Here is a 12,287-nt window from a genome sequence, read left to right on the forward strand (position 1 = left end):
GGTGGAGCCGAGGGAAAATGTGCTTGTGAGCTGCTGCTGCTGCTGCTGCTGCTGCTGCTGCTGCTGCCTGGTCCAACCTGTAGCCTCTGCTAAGCTTTCCTCGTCCTCCTGCCCTCCTTGCACATACCCGCAGCAGTGGCTTAGCTTGCCAGTGCTAATCGGTAACTTTGCCAATTAAAGAGGTTTAAGGTGTATTAAGCTACAGAACCTATTGCGAGCGGATGTGAGATACAAAAGACAGTGAAATGTTCAAAAGTCTAACCAGGTCTTTGCCCCTGGTGTCACTGTCATCTTGACTTTTTTTTTTTTTTCTTCTTCTGATCTGTTGTCCAACCTTTCAAGCATATAAGCCTTCTCTTGCTGATGTAACCAGCATATCCTTTCTTGCTTCCCATAAGCAAGGCTTTCCCAGGGGTGACCAGTCTTGGGAGTTCAGGATGTGTCCAAGCTAAACAACCCTTCCTTCTTCCCACCAATTTTATTTTACTTATACAGGCAGGAAACTTCTGCAACCTCGTGAGCTTTAAGTTACAGGCAGAGAGGAAAGAGCAATTCCTGTTTCTTTTAAGTCTGGCTCATGTATTTCCAGTTTTTTAAAAGTATGACTGACTCTTCCCTGAGAAATCCACTCCTTCTGCAGTGATGGGTGTTACTGGCCCTACTGATTATCACCCTCTCAGTCCTGGGAGGAAAGAAGTGTAGATGGTGGGTAAAGAGCGACTGGTGAGATACATCTGCCTTTCCACAGAACTCCAGTAACCATCAGTGGATGTTTGTCTGTCTTTGTGGACAGTTCTCATGCCTTGCTCTCTTAGTCAGTGACTGCCTTGGCTTTCAGCAACATCACAGTAAATTTTTAGCTTTACAACAAACACCTTCCTGCCAGCAGCTAGAAGGGAAGTAAATGATTACACTAACTTGTGTTAGTCTAACCTGTCATGTTCAGTTTCTGAAAGGGGCATGTACTAATTCCTTTATTCCTTGTTGTAGTTCATGGAAAGGTGACAGGAAGGTTTACAGTGTAGGGGGAACCTGGCTAAAAGGCAGGGTATAAGTTGTGCTCAGGCCTTGCACAGGCTGCAGAACATGGGGACTGCAGGGTTTCCAAGTTCTTCACGTGCAACATCACAGCAAGAACTTTAAACTTTTTTTTTTATGATCCAAATTTGGTCTCCCATCAGTTCCAGCAACGCTTGACAAAAGAGCTCTGCTGCTATGAGTAATAAGTGAGTAAATATTAATGGTGATACCCGTATTGATATATTTCCTACTATGTAGGTAGGCTCTGATGCACAGATAGGGAGAACAGTTCCTTCCCTTCACTGTTCACATGTCCTCCCTTTCAGGTTCTCCCATCCTGAGCTGCAGAAGCAGTTTATTCAGTTCCAGCAACGCTTGACAAAAGAGCTCTGCTGCTATGAGTAATAAGTGAGTAAATATTAATGGTGATACCCGTATTGATATATTTCCTACTATGTAGGTAGGCTCTGATGCACAGATAGGGAGAACAGTTCCTTCCCTTCACTGTTCACATGTCCTCCCTTTCAGGTTCTCCCATCCTGAGCTGCAGAAGCAGTTTATCTGCTTGAACCAGAACGCTTTATAACTTTGCCTGCGGTTACAAATAGAAACCATATTTAATTTTCCTTAATGTACTAGTTTGTACCATGTTTTTCCTTGCTGTGGGATGTCCCAGATCCCTCTCTCTGTGGGAGGGAAAACTCCTACTGTTCCTCAGGGTAAATAGTGCCTGCAGACAAATCCAAATTTCTCTTCCTCCTTGTAGTTGTGCAGTATCTTCATACTGGTGTGTCTGAAACATGATAAGCAACACATGTAATTGCTATTTTAATCACAGCGGCATTTCTGAAACAAACTTGTGCCAGCAAACACGGTGCATGTGACTGTCCTTCATTTTCATAAGTACAAGCATTTTTCTTCCAGTGGTTCTTCATACAGGTTCATCAATAGGTTTTCTCTGCAGGCTTTGTGGGTGTGTGAGGGAAGGCAAGCATGTTACAACTGAAGGAGGGGATCTTGAGTCTCTTTAGCTTCAGTGGTAGCAGGTTGCATTTGTATTTTCCACTGTGTTGAGCAAGATGGTGAACATCACAAAGGAGCTTGGTTTACACCTCATTAGATGTTCTTTTAGCTAACATCACTTCAAGAACCTGTCTCATTCTTAAAGGCTATATGTATTGTTCTAAGTCTGTGGGTTTCCATGCCTTTGGGAACTACTGGAAGTCTTCCAGTGTGGATGTCCATCCTTTTGGAAACTTGGCACTTGTGAGGATTGGTGTGGTGTGTGTGAACTTGCTTTTTCAAGACACTTCCTGCAGAAATTTTTCCTTGTGTGTCTCCTTCCCTGAGTGTTTTTTTCTTGTCTGAAGAGATGGAAACCGCTCCAAACAGTGACCTGAAAAAACTCCATGCAGTGGAGCTCGACTTGTGTAACAAGGACATGATGGCAGACACATTCGATCACAGCATTATTTCTGTTGGAGAAGAGGAAGGAGTGGGCAATTTCCAACGTTCTGTTCCAACACAAGAATCCCTCCGATTGCCTCGGGGCTCTGTTGTGAGTTTCCATAACATCCAGTACTCCGTTAAGCAGTCCAGTGGATTCCTGTATAGACGGAAAACTGTGGAAAAGAAGATCCTTCATAATGTTTAGTAAGTTCTTGCTTAAATAAAATACCAGAGGGTAGGAATTTAATCTGCTGCTGTGAGTTGGTGACCTCACTGTCACTCTCCAGATCCAGCTGTGCAGGTGAAGAAACAACTACCCTCCTGCCAGTCTGCAGTTCATTGTGAGCACTTCATAATTTGCTTTTAGGCAAACTAAGCAAAAACTTCTGTCTTCTGTAGATTGCCTTTTTAGATGTCCTGTTCTGACTTGCAGTCTGGGACAAGAAGGGAAAAATGCATATTGATTTAAGATTTAAGGAGAAGGTTTTAATAATCTCTGAAGTTTTTCTTTCAACAGCATTTTGTTCACAATTTAACTCTATTATAAGCTTCATGTGAAGGCTCCTCCATTTGGAAATAATTCTTTCCTTCTTCCAGTGGCATTATGAAGCCAGGCTTGAATGCTATCCTGGGGCCAACAGGGAGCGGGAAGTCTTCGTGAGTACTTTCGTATGCTCCTTCACCTGGACAGTCAGCTGTGCACAGAGGATTTGGGACTCTGAGGGTTGGGGAATATGTAAGGGATCCATAACCTCAGATCTTTGCATGCATGTGAGAAATCTGGTGGTGCAGTCTGCTCTGGTGTCCCTCTGCAGCTGACTTTGCTGGAGCTTTTGCCCTCCAGTGGTATCACACCCCTCATCTGCTCCAACTGGTTGTTCATATTACTCCAGTCACATTTAGTGGAGGCCTGAGTTTAGATACCAGGCTGAACTGAGATGACTGGAGCTCAGGTATAGGCTCTGTCCTAGACCTGTCATGGGGTGGGGAGCAGGGAGAGGGCAAGCTCCATTGGAAATTAGGAGGGATGTTGTTCCCTGTGGTGTCACTGCAGCAAGACAGAAATATGGTGTAATATAAGTGTGTAGGATGCTCTGGATCCTCACCCTGTCTTGGCCATGGCCTGGTGGTGGGGGTGCATGTGTGCTTGAGATCTTTGAATGAAAGCACAGAGAAATACCATTTAGAGTATCTCCAGTCTGTGCCGATGCTGTTTTGTCTCCTGTATAACCATGGTACAAGAGTTCTTTGTCACTCTCTGCCTTTGAGAGTGACAGAGACTGACAAATTTGACCACCATTCACACTGGTGTCTGTGTGGTGACCTTTGATCTCCCTCTCTAAGGAGGAGCCTGCTGGCTAATCAGGAGGTTTTCAAGCACAGCACTTCATCAGGACAGTGTTTACTTAGCCAGCAGACAGGCTAGCCACTGCATTGGCAGTGAGGAGAATCCAGTGATATTTTAAAACAAAATTTCTTTATAGAATTAATCCTACCTCTAGTCTTGTTTATACCCATTTGGATTAATTTCCTTGAGATCAAAGCAGGTACTTCTGTAGTCTCCTGGCTGGAGAGCAGGCTGCAGCTACTCAGCAGGGTCCTTTTGCTTGTGTGCACTTGAGGCTGGCTGTTAATACAGAGGCTGAGTCAGTGTCTGTGGGGGATTGACTGCTGTGAATTGTGGGGGTCTCTGTGCTGTAATAGGGCTGTGGCACACCTTGCATTAGAAAGCCTGTCCACCAGCCTCAACACCAGCCTGTCTGTACAAAGATCTAAAGCCACCCAAGCGGAGGAAGCCCCTTTCTGAGCCCTTTGGTTTGCACCAGGCTGTGAGCAGCTGTAACTGCAGTCCTGGCTGGTGGTATTTATCCAGTCAAAGGTAAAAGCAGCTGTTATTGCAAAACCTAATGTCTGGTGTTTTTCTGAAGTCTCCTAGATGTGCTGGCTGCCAGAAAGGACCCAGCAGGCCTGTCTGGAGAAGTGCTTATAGATGGCATCCCACAGCCTCCAAATTTCAAGTGCATCTCAGGATATGTTGTGCAGGTGAGCAAATGCTTTCAGTGGAGGCTTGGAAGCCCTTGTGAGGGAATTCTGTGTCATCATGAGCAAAGCATGAAGTGTTAGGTTAGGTAATATTCAGTCATCCTTACCGAGTCTAATCTGATAACTCAGATATTACAGTGTTTAGTATTTTCCTGGGATATGGAAGACAGAGCATCAGACTGTCACTCCAATCAAGTTCAAGCAGAGGTTTTTGTCTTTCCAAAACCACATGGATGCATAAGCCACTGGGCTTACTGTGGCTTCTCTGGGCTCTGCACTGAAGTTCCAGCGAGGGTTAAAAATAAAAATCCAAATCTGAGGGAAAAAAAAACAAACACAAAAACAACCCACAACATCCAAAATCTCTTGTTGCAAAACTAGAAGCGGTTTTGACTGGCAGAAGCACCTTCAAGCTATCAGACAATAATTCTAGGAAGTAAATAGATCCCTGCTGTTCTTCCTTTGATTCTGGCTGGCTGGGACAGAGCTTCATTCCACTCAGAGACAGGAAAAGCCTGCTGAATCTGCGGAAGTGGGTGGAGGCCTGGACCAATAATAGACCCTCAAAGCCCTGGGGTAGCCGAGGAGAAGGAGATTCTTGGCAGCCATAAGAGCAGCCAAATCTGGACACCATCCAGGTTTCTGACTGCAGGCAGATGTGAATTAGGCAGCTTTTCTGAAAGCTGCCAGCTGGGGGATGCAGGGAAGATGCATTTCACGAGACTGCTGAGTCTTGATCCTGCAAGTCAAAGAGCCTCAAATTCTCATGTTTCATGAATAGCCGGGAGGTCTCTTGCAAGTGGTCCCAGTTTGAGACATTTGTCTCTCAAGTGTCCAAAGCAACCAAACTTAACCTTAAAATGATAAGCAACTAAGTGAGGAATTAAATGGTCTCTGTCCCCTCCCACCCTTGTGCAGCACTTCCTGGATCAATAAAGATGGCCCAAAGACTAAAAACAACACTTAAGACCTAAGTATACATAAATACATACATACTTAGCAGGTCTATATGCCCATCTGCATAAAACTGACTAAGTCCTGTGTTATCCCTATAAAACTGCTGGTGGTCTCTCTGCTCCTGTCTTGCAAGTGAGGGTGTTGTGCCACACTTTGTTACTTTTGCAGGAATCTGCTTCCCTGCAGGGTAGGAGCAAAAGGGCACTGGATTTGAAGGGTGCCTGATAAACAGGCATGTTTCTCAGCAGCTGCCTAGTGTTGCAGCCCTTCTCCCATCATATGGTGGGATGCAGAATTGGCTTGAATATCAAAGCGTGGGTGATGGGGAGGTATGAAGCTCGGATGGACCTGATGTCGACTCTGTTTGGCTCATGGTTGTTACTGGTCGGTGTAGGCTGCCCAGATGTTTGTCACCTGGCTAGATATGCTTATTTGAAATGCATGCAACTGTTGAAGCTTTTCTAAAGGTTTAGCCCTGAGAATAAAGTCTTATGCTCAAGGATTTTAAATAATTGACACATGGAAAAAATCAGGAGCATCTTGGTGCAACACTTGTTTCTCTGAGAAGCTGTTGCCAGTGAGGAGCTGGGGAGAGCTCCTTGTTGGCAGCTTAACTGGGCAGGTGCTCTGGACCATAGCAAGACATGGCTTGTTACTGGGAAGTTGACTTGGGTTACTCCCAGAGTGTCTCTACTCTGAGTGCTGAGCACTGGCAATGTCCATCGGTTTCAGCTGGACTGGCAGGATTTAAACTCTTTACAAAACCAGCTACCTGCTCTGCCTCCCTTTGCCTGGTTAGGAAAATGCATGTGCAGTACAAAATGGTACTGCCTGCACTTGGAGTCCTGAGCCTGAAAGTAGGCTGAGGTGATGCTTTTTATAAGCTCAGAGCCTGCAGAATTCCATTCTCTCCTTCACTACTACTGAGTGACCTTGAATTTTGTGTTGTAGAAATTTTGAAGGAGGGGTTGTTCCTCAGTCCAGTTTCTACTGTCCACAAACAGCTTATCCAGCAATTGCCACTACAGGGACTCTGGTGCCCAGCCAGGTAGCTCTGAAGGGGGCTGTCCAACTGTCTATTTGTGTTGCTTTCAGGATGATGTTGTCATGGGCACAATGACGGTGAGGGAGAACCTGCACTTCTCTGCTGCCCTGCGACTCCCCAGTTCCATCAGTGTTAAAGAGAAGGAAGAAAGAGTCACCCAGATAATCAGCGAGCTGGGATTAAGCAAAGTGGCTGATGCTAAGGTGAGCAGTGAGAATATGTTTCTCAGGAATTGTACTGCCTCTGCAAACTGAACTGCTGGGCTCTGGGCAGCACAGTGTACACAGTGCAGCTGCCCTAAGCAAAGCAGGAACCTAACTAAACTATCCTGCATGTAAGAAGTCAGTCTCCAGCTCAGGAGATGACTTGGAAAGAAGTATGAGTCTTTGCTACTAAAATGAGAAGATTTTGGCCGGTGTGCAGCACGTTGTGTAAGTTCAGAGGTGAAAAAGTCACCTAGTCATTGCACCTTGGAAAGTGCTCAGTCACTTCCTGGCTTTGTAGGACAAGACAGGGAAATTGTTTTTACAGTGCTGAAAGCTGTGAGGGATGGAAAGCTGGCTCTGATGGAGAAGTTCTGTGCAGAGCTTGCTCATTACAGCAGCATTTTTTCTTTTACTTTACTCTTACTTTACTTACTCTACTCTTAGTTCAGCAGCAGGCAAACTACCAAATGACATCCCTGAACACCAATGCCACCTCTGACTGCTGTGGCCTCATTCTGGCTCTTCCTCGTCAGTGTCATTGTTGTTCCCTAAAGTCATAAGGTGCCTGCTACCTCTGAAAAACAGGCTCTGCTTACTGCTGCACAGTTCCTCACACTGAGTCAGACCCATCATCTGCTGTTGGCCCTGGAGTTTACTAATGGGACTCTGAAAATGAGAAGGGCTACTGGGTGTGGAAAGCCCTGAATTCCAGAACATGCACTGACTAGGTCTTGTTGCAAATACCTTATTTCTTCTGCTCGTAGGTAGGAACTGAATTGATCCGAGGAGTGTCTGGAGGGGAACGGAAGAGAACCAACATTGGGATGGAGCTCATTACGGAGCCACCAGTCCTTTTTCTTGATGAGCCAACAACCGGCCTTGATGCCAGCACGGCCAATGCAGTCCTCATCCTCTTGAAGAGGTAAGAGTTAGCTCTTCAGAGCTCTGCTGCAATTTTGTTGTCAGCTCATTAGCCAAAAAAAAAGGAATGCTGTTAGGACTGAGTAGCTACAGTGCTCTTTTTTAATTAAAAAAAAAACAAACAACAACAAAACTGTAGCAATTATTTGTTTGGGTCTTTTCCAAAGCCCTTTGAAGTTGATGGGAATCTTGCTACAACAAGCATTGGATTGGAGCCCAAAAAACAGGCGTAGCTTGGACAGCTTCACTTTGCCACAGAGGGGGGTGGACTGGGAGCTCAGGCCTTGTAATCATAATTTTTTGGCCTTCCAGCTGAGTCTATTACAAAGTCTCTTCCTCCACTCTGGCAACAGCCTTGAACTCAGATCAGATTTAACCTGCAGATTTACCCTCAGTGTTTACCTTCATCTGCTGTATATTAGAGATGAACTGCCTTCTGTTACAAAGACTACCAAACAAGGCTTATTTAATGAGAACAAGTTCCTAACTCTCTTCCTGGGTTTATTGCATGTTGTCTTGTTTTGCCTGGGGAGGTGTTTTGCTCTGCTATTTTTGCATAGAGGTCTTTGATTGGCCAAGATACTTGGGCATCAGTGATAAAGCACTGGAAAGAGCATTTGACAAACCTGAAGCTAGTTTTGACTTTTCTAGAGTGAATTTTCAGCAGAAGAGCTAAGAAATCTCAATTGAACAGTCTTCCACAGTCTGCTATGTGAAGCTTGGGGCTACTGGGTGTGGAAAGCCCTGAACTCCAGAACATGCACTGACTAGGTCTTGTTGCAAATACCTTATTTCTTCTGCTCGTAGGTAGGAACTGAATTGATCCGAGGAGTGTCTGGAGGGGAACGGAAGAGAACCAACATTGGGATGGAGCTCATTACGGAGCCACCAGTCCTTTTTCTTGATGAGCCAACAACCGGCCTTGATGCCAGCACGGCCAATGCAGTCCTCATCCTCTTGAAGAGGTAAGAGTTAGCTCTTCAGAGCTCTGCTGCAATTTTGTTGTCAGCTCATTAGCCAAAAAAAAAGGAATGCTGTTAGGACTGAGTAGCTACAGTGCTCTTTTTTAATTAAAAAAAAAACAAACAACAACAAAACTGTAGCAATTATTTGTTTGGGTCTTTTCCAAAGCCCTTTGAAGTTGATGGGAATCTTGCTACAACAAGCATTGGATTGGAGCCCAAAAAACAGGCGTAGCTTGGACAGCTTCACTTTGCCACAGAGGGGGGTGGACTGGGAGCTCAGGCCTTGTAATCATAATTTTTTGGCCTTCCAGCTGAGTCTATTACAAAGTCTCTTCCTCCACTCTGGCAACAGCCTTGAACTCAGATCAGATTTAACCTGCAGATTTACCCTCAGTGTTTACCTTCATCTGCTGTATATTAGAGATGAACTGCCTTCTGTTACAAAGACTACCAAACAAGGCTTATTTAATGAGAACAAGTTCCTAACTCTCTTCCTGGGTTTATTGCATGTTGTCTTGTTTTGCCTGGGGAGGTGTTTTGCTCTGCTATTTTTGCATAGAGGTCTTTGATTGGCCAAGATACTTGGGCATCAGTGATAAAGCACTGGAAAGAGCATTTGACAAACCTGAAGCTAGTTTTGACTTTTCTAGAGTGAATTTTCAGCAGAAGAGCTAAGAAATCTCAATTGAACAGTCTTCCACAGTCTGCTATGTGAAGCTTGGTGCTGTCATTGAGTGCAATAGGACTGTTCCAGTAAGTCAAGTTGAAGCCTGATACGGAAAAGATCTAAGGAGTGTTTATACACAGCCTTTGCTAAGTGCAAACAGCATTGAGCTTTGTCTACCTGGATTGCAGTGATGGTCTCTTGTAAGGAGAGATGCTGTCGAAGGGTGATCTGCAGCTTTTCTGGGTTGAGACTCAGAAGTTGACAAGTATTTGTCTTTGATTTGGATGCTTGCTTTTTGCTTGGGATAACATGACCTTTCTGAAATGCAGAATGTGGTGTATTTTGAGAGATGTTTTGCTTCTATTTCAGACTCTCAAGAAGAGGTCGAACCATCATATTTTCCATCCATCAGCCCCGCTATTCCATATTCAAGCTGTTTGACAGTCTGACATTATTAGCTTTGGGAAAGGTGCTGTACCATGGTCCTGCAAAGCAGGCCCTGGAGTATTTCAGCTCTATTGGTAAGTCTTCTGTGCCACGAGCAAGGGCAAGTGGCTAATGAGTTTAATCTGTGGGTAGATTCTTACCCTAACACTGGTCCTGTGCTCTTTTATCACTAGGATACTAGAGGTTGTACAAATGCAGTCTGAACAGCATTATGTTAGAACAGGAAAAAAACATAATGATAAACCAAATACATTTCTCAGACAACAAAGAGCACAGCTCTCTCCTGCCTTTGTTTTGCCTTGCATCAGAACAAAACCCCAGAATCACTTGGGCATGTAGTAGCACGATGCACAACAGACAAGATGATGCCTGTTGTTCTGCTAGGCCTAGGCAGCAGAACCAGAGGTTCTGAACCACAAACTGCAGCCTGGCAGCAATCTGTAGGGGCTGACCCAAGCATCTGCTCTAGTCTGAATGCAGGTGGGTGAATGAGAAGACCAAATCATGGTGTGTCTTTAGATAATTGTGCTGTGGGGTGGCTGTCCCCTCTCCAAGTAGGCAGAATCAGGGTTTCTGACTCTTAATGGACAGAGAATGTGGAGCGAATTTCTAGTCTAGTCTAGATGCAGCCACGGATATTTTGGATTGCAAGCTTTCCCTGGATTTCAGGGGGGAGTTTTGACCAATCTCACTACTTCTACTCTCTTAGTATCCCACCTCACCTCCTCTCTCACAGGAATGCTGTAGATTAAGCATCCTTGCACTTATGTTTTTTTACTCCATCGTCCCATAGCTAGAAACACATTATAAGAAGCTCCTGTTGGACAGGCCTTCCTGTTCCTTGTGACCAAGAAAACACAAGCAAGAGCAGCACTTCTAGAGCAAGCTGTAAAGCAGACATCCAGCAACATCTACTGAAGAACTGTGCTTCTTCCAGAGCAGAATGTAGCTGAACAGCACTGGGAAGGAGACAAGAATTATGCATGCTGAACTGTGAGGAGCAAGTTACAGATTTCTCCTCACCTGAAGTCAGTGGAGACTAAGCATATTTGAAGCTCTGTGTTAGATACCTTAGACTCACCATCTCCGAAATCCTATCCATTCTGCTGCAGTAAAGTAATGCTTATGGAAAGCATTGAAGTTTTCTTGTAATAGGGTTGTGGAAGAGTGATACAGTGGTAGACTTGACCTTCTAAGCTGTGGTCTGTGCAATACATGTGTTTCATGTGTGTTTTTTGTTGTTTTCTTTTTTAAAGGATATGAATGTGAACCCTTCAACAATCCAGCTGACTTCTTCCTTGATATCATAAATGGTGATTCAACTGCTGTGGCAGCAAGCAAGGAAGATCACAGACCTATGGACACAGGAAAAGGTGAATTGTGAAGGAGAAATTCATCCTTGGCTGGTGTAGAAGAGAAGTCCTATGTGGTGATGGCAAGCTCTTATTCTCTGGGTTTCTTCTCATCTAAGGGCAGTTAATTATCTTTTTACTTTTCCTACTATTAGATACACTTTGCTTTGGGCTGCTTTAAGGAGCTCATGAAACTTTTAAAGGTAAGTATAGGAGAGCAGTGATAAATACCAGTGATTTACAAAAGCTATGTGGGACAGACTGAAAAACTAGAACTGTTTAGTTTCAGGAGACAGCTGACAGAAGACAGAAGTTTTTAGTCACATAAGAGGCTGCTGCAGGGAAGACAGGATAGATAGGCTAAGGAGTAATGGATTTACTGGGCAGTGAGAAAGATTAGAGCTAGCAAACTCTAACAGTATAGTGAGTAAAATGTTGAGAAATACTTGTTTGGGGATGCTGTAGCATATCCATGACAGAGGATAGTAAGGGAACAGTTTTCGTAATGGTGTTTTTTGGGGCTGGGCAAATGGTTCAGAGCAGGCATTGATTACTTGAAAATTCAGTGAAACAAGAGTTTTCTGGTGCCTCATTATAAGTTTATGATAATTTCTCTGCCAAAAAGAACAGGCAGATCAGGCAGGTTCAGTTAAAACTCTAGGGAAACCCTCTCACTCAAGCTAGCCTCTTAAGCTCAGAGCTTGAGCAATTAAAATTGTCTGGATGTTCCTGCTTTTTTTATTATTATTATTTTTATATTTTTTTATTCAGCCTCTGAAATGGCTGAGCATGTTGATGGGCCATGTCTGACGTCACAAGAGTCACAAGCCATATCTTTTCTTCCTCAGAGGTGAGCAATGAAAATGGAGTGGCAGAAGATAATGTGGTCAGCAGTGTGGTAGATGTACTGCACCAGAAATATCTCAACTCCAGCTTGTATCAGAGCACAAAGGAAGCACTGGCGGAAGTGGAGCTTGGACAGGGAAGCAAGCAGAGAGTATCCAAGCAGGGGCATGAGATTACCTATGCAAATGGATTCCTCACCCAACTGTACTGGGTGTCCAAGCGTTCCCTGAAAAACCTTATCAGGAACCCACAGGCCTCCATTGCACAAGTAAGTAACCATTGCTAAAAGTCTCAAATTCCCTCTGCTCTCAGTCCCACAATCTGAAGTTTGTAGGACAGACTTTTCTTTTCAAAGGCAGCTAGGGAAAG

General features: G+C 44.4%; 1 protein-coding gene across 1 annotated transcript in view; it reads left to right on the forward strand.

Moving 5' to 3' along the window:
• The first annotated feature begins 2,462 nt into the window (after positions 1-2,462).
• The window catches only part of LOC104391488 (ATP-binding cassette sub-family G member 2-like), a 17,382-nt gene continuing 7,557 nt past the window's right edge, over positions 2,463-12,287 (forward strand). The window contains exons 1-8 of the mRNA XM_010000799.1: positions 2,463-2,673; positions 3,067-3,126; positions 4,398-4,512; positions 6,565-6,717; positions 7,485-7,642; positions 9,643-9,794; positions 10,977-11,100; positions 11,964-12,186. Coding sequence (XP_009999101.1) covers positions 2,465-2,673; positions 3,067-3,126; positions 4,398-4,512; positions 6,565-6,717; positions 7,485-7,642; positions 9,643-9,794; positions 10,977-11,100; positions 11,964-12,186 — 1,194 coding nt within the window. The 5' untranslated portion in view covers positions 2,463-2,464. The remainder of the gene's footprint in view (positions 2,674-3,066; positions 3,127-4,397; positions 4,513-6,564; positions 6,718-7,484; positions 7,643-9,642; positions 9,795-10,976; positions 11,101-11,963; positions 12,187-12,287) is intronic.

Source organism: Chaetura pelagica, unplaced genomic scaffold (assembly GCF_000747805.2).
Source record: "Chaetura pelagica isolate M959 unplaced genomic scaffold, ChaPel_1.0 scaffold166, whole genome shotgun sequence".
In the NCBI taxonomy this organism is placed as follows: domain Eukaryota; kingdom Metazoa; phylum Chordata; class Aves; order Apodiformes; family Apodidae; genus Chaetura; species Chaetura pelagica.